The sequence below is a fragment of the Sinocyclocheilus anshuiensis genome, unplaced genomic scaffold (genome assembly GCF_001515605.1).
Source record: "Sinocyclocheilus anshuiensis isolate Anshui unplaced genomic scaffold, SAMN03320099.WGS_v1.1 scaffold2293, whole genome shotgun sequence".
In the NCBI taxonomy this organism is placed as follows: Eukaryota; Metazoa; Chordata; class Actinopteri; order Cypriniformes; family Cyprinidae; genus Sinocyclocheilus; species Sinocyclocheilus anshuiensis.
The window spans coordinates 53185-56413 of record NW_015552765.1 but is presented as its reverse complement, the minus strand read 5'-3'; the positions used below and the strand labels follow the sequence as shown (position 1 = coordinate 56413).

The 3229-nt window shown below is 37.7% G+C and overlaps 1 protein-coding gene across 1 annotated transcript; it reads left to right on the top strand.

Annotated features, from left to right (window-relative positions):
• Positions 1–854: 854 nt before the first annotated feature.
• LOC107667884 (adhesion G-protein coupled receptor G7-like) lies at positions 855–2737 on the top strand. The gene is made up of 5 exons (XM_016459622.1): positions 855–1134; positions 1848–1929; positions 2056–2214; positions 2302–2461; positions 2561–2737. The coding sequence occupies exons 1-5, from the start codon at positions 855–857 to the stop codon at positions 2735–2737; spliced, it is 858 nt and encodes a 285-aa protein (XP_016315108.1).
• The last annotated feature ends 492 nt before the right edge of the window (positions 2738–3229 follow it).

Sequence of the window (3229 nt, the reverse complement as noted above, 5' to 3'; positions counted from 1 at the left end):
CCCCTGAGTTAGCCAATCACAGCAGTGGGCGTTTGCTTCTGTTTCTGCAAGAGGTAATGCCCCTTTCACATCTTCACATTTCTTTCATGTTTTTTTTTTCTTTCCGTGAGGATGGAAAATGATCATTTTTACAAATATTGAACCTTTTTTGGTGAAGCAAAACTAACTTTATAAACTAACCTTGAGAAACATTATAAAAATCTGAAACTGCATTCCATGACCCGTTTAAGAGTGTATAGAACTATACTGTGATGTTCCTCATTATCAAATACATCGACACAGGTCCGTACAAGTATGGTGTTGAAAAATTAATACATTGTTGAACTTTCAGGCCGATTCGACAATGTCCCTCAATGACTTTGCCTGCGTGTTTTGGAGTTACGATAAACAGGACTGGATCACTGATGGTTGCACCAAAACTGAGAGTTCCTCGGGACATGCAGTTTGCAGCTGTAAAAAACAAAAAAATGCTAACTTTGCTATTCTGATGGTAAGATGTATTTACATCAAGATGTAAATACCATTTATATTTGAGTTAAATGGATCAGTAGAGTCTATGATGCTGTGAAGTCATTTCCACTAGAATCTAATGCAGGTGTAATTTTCTGCAGGCATTTGATATCAACTATCAATATTCTGAAGCCTTGCATTGGATCAGCATCACCGGCTGTGCTCTGTCTGTGGTGGGACTGTCTGTCACAGCATTGTACCAAATCATAACCAGGTAAAAGTTTACACTGTTAAGCGTACAGCTTTTTGCTGTGGTGAAGCAGTTTTTTTCATATTCATACACATGCCACAGGAAGTCAAGAGGAGGCAGCCCTACTCTGCTAATGGTGAACATCTGCTTGAGCATGACGGTTTTCTACCTTCTCTTCATATTTGGCATAAACAACCCCATCCAACATGTGAATGTAACAAAGGTGTCTGGCGAGAATATAGTTCCTGAGTCTGATCACCACAAGTACTCAGATCAGGGACCCTGTACGGCGTTTACAGCTCTGCTTCAGTTCTTCCTGTTGGCTACGTTCACTTGGAACACTCTGTACGGCATTAATGTGTTCCTGCTCTTCAAAAACTCAGTGTCTGGAACACCTTCATGGTTTCCACAGGTCGCCATGGCTGTTGGATGGGGTAGGAGATATTGAACGTGCACAAAACACTAATGTGTTATTTAATTTATGACTAACTTCTTAGTAAAGGTGTTCAAATAGGCTACAGTATGGGTTAAAATAATATATGGTATTAAATGGTATAAATATTCACATTTGTATTGCTGTTATGCCAGTGTTGTGTGTGGCCCGATTCATGAGCAAATGACTCTTATGAACCGGTTCTTTCAAAGGATCGTTCGAAAAAACCTCACCAGCCGAAGAGCTATGAGTCTTCATTGAATGAATTGAATTCTGTAAAAGCAGTTACTAATTCAACATCTGGCCCATTTACAGAACTGCAAGTTATTGTTACTTTCAGTGATGTCTATGGTGAAATGCAGCAATATTTGTTTCCTGAATGTTCATGAAACTCTGCGTTATTACCGTCTGATTGTGTGGAATTGAATCCTGTGGCATTTTCCTACCAGCGTGATAAACCAACCAATTTAGAAATCACTCATCGTGCTCAAACTAAATTAAAATAGTCTTCTATATTGTCTTCTTCTGTAATCACTTCTGTATTGTTATTAACCAACATTTTAAGGAATATCGCAAAATATTGCTTAGTTCGTTCTCCCACTGCCATACATCCTGGGTATTAATTGCACAACAAACATATGACTAAACCTTAACCATGAAATAATGTCTCCAATATACAATGCCATCAGTGTCTATAAAGCTTTTCCTGTTTAGGTTTGCCTGCTCTTATTGTTGGTATCTCATTGGGTTCCACCTACCGTGTGGAGGAGCCTTTAGGTTATCGACAAGAAGAGTTGTAAGTAACAAATATTTTTAACTTTAAAGATCAACTTTACTCATTTATTTTTAATTCACTTTATTTAATATTATTACATTGATTTCAGAAATTTTGGTTCAGTTGTCACTTTTTCCTTTTCTGCAGCTGCTGGCTGGCTTCACTGGACCACAAACAAAAGTTCAGTATAAAGAAACCCATGCTTTGGGGATTCGTGCTCCCTTTACTGCTCATGCTGATCTCAAGCACAGCAGTACTGCTGCACTTCTCTTACAACATCTGCAGGACCAACCCTAACTTAAACAGGTGTGTTTACTTTGGGACCAGATAATATCAGTTATCCACCAGATTTATGAGAATATATTTCACCAATAACAAACTGTTGCTGTTTAGATCACGTAAAACTTCTCTGAAGAAGAAGATGTTGAGTAGCTTTTCTCTGGCAGTGATGCTCGGCTTGTCTTGGGTCACGGGCTACATTTTGCTGATCACCCAAGAACAAACTCTCCAATTGATTCTCAGTGTGGTTTTCTGTCTCTTAAACACAACACAGGTGGGTTAATGCACATTGCACAAACATGCACAAAAAGGTTATAATGAATTGTCAATGCTTCTGTATTCATTACAAGTTTTTTTTTTTAAATTTCCAAAGGGTGTTCAGATATTCATTTTATTCGCTCTGAGGCCTTTTCTAAACTCAAATCCAGCTATTCTTAACTCTCTGCATGCACCAGAAATAGGCTTTCACAATAAAGTATTTTTTTTATGGAAAAATAAGATACCAGAAAGCAACGAAAGCTACAAAACCACAGATATTGACTCTCCCTGACAGGCCATCAAAGGTAATAATACATATATCACAATATCTAAACAAATACAATATACAAACCACCCTTTCCTTATAAAAAACTCTTCTTTAGATCCGGCGTAGATCGTTGGTGAGACTGTGGTCTTCACCTCAGGAGTGATATACATCATGCAGTGAAGGCTCATTAAATGAATGAAGACAAGGAGGAATATCAGCTTGAGTCAGATATTTTCAGAAATTGTCATTAGGAGCTTTGTTCTTTGGGCTTTGTTCACACTGCACACAAATTTGATTTCCTTTTAATTTCCACTCTTTATGCAATCTGACCTGCTTATTCCGAAAGTATTAGTGCTATTCATTGCCTAATGAATGTCACATAGTTCAAGGAATAGTTAATCTAAAATGAAATTTTGCTGAAAATTTACTCACCCTCAGGCCATCCAAGATGTACTGTAGATGAGATTGTTTCTTCATGGGAACAGATTTAGAGAAATGTATCTTCACATCACTCGC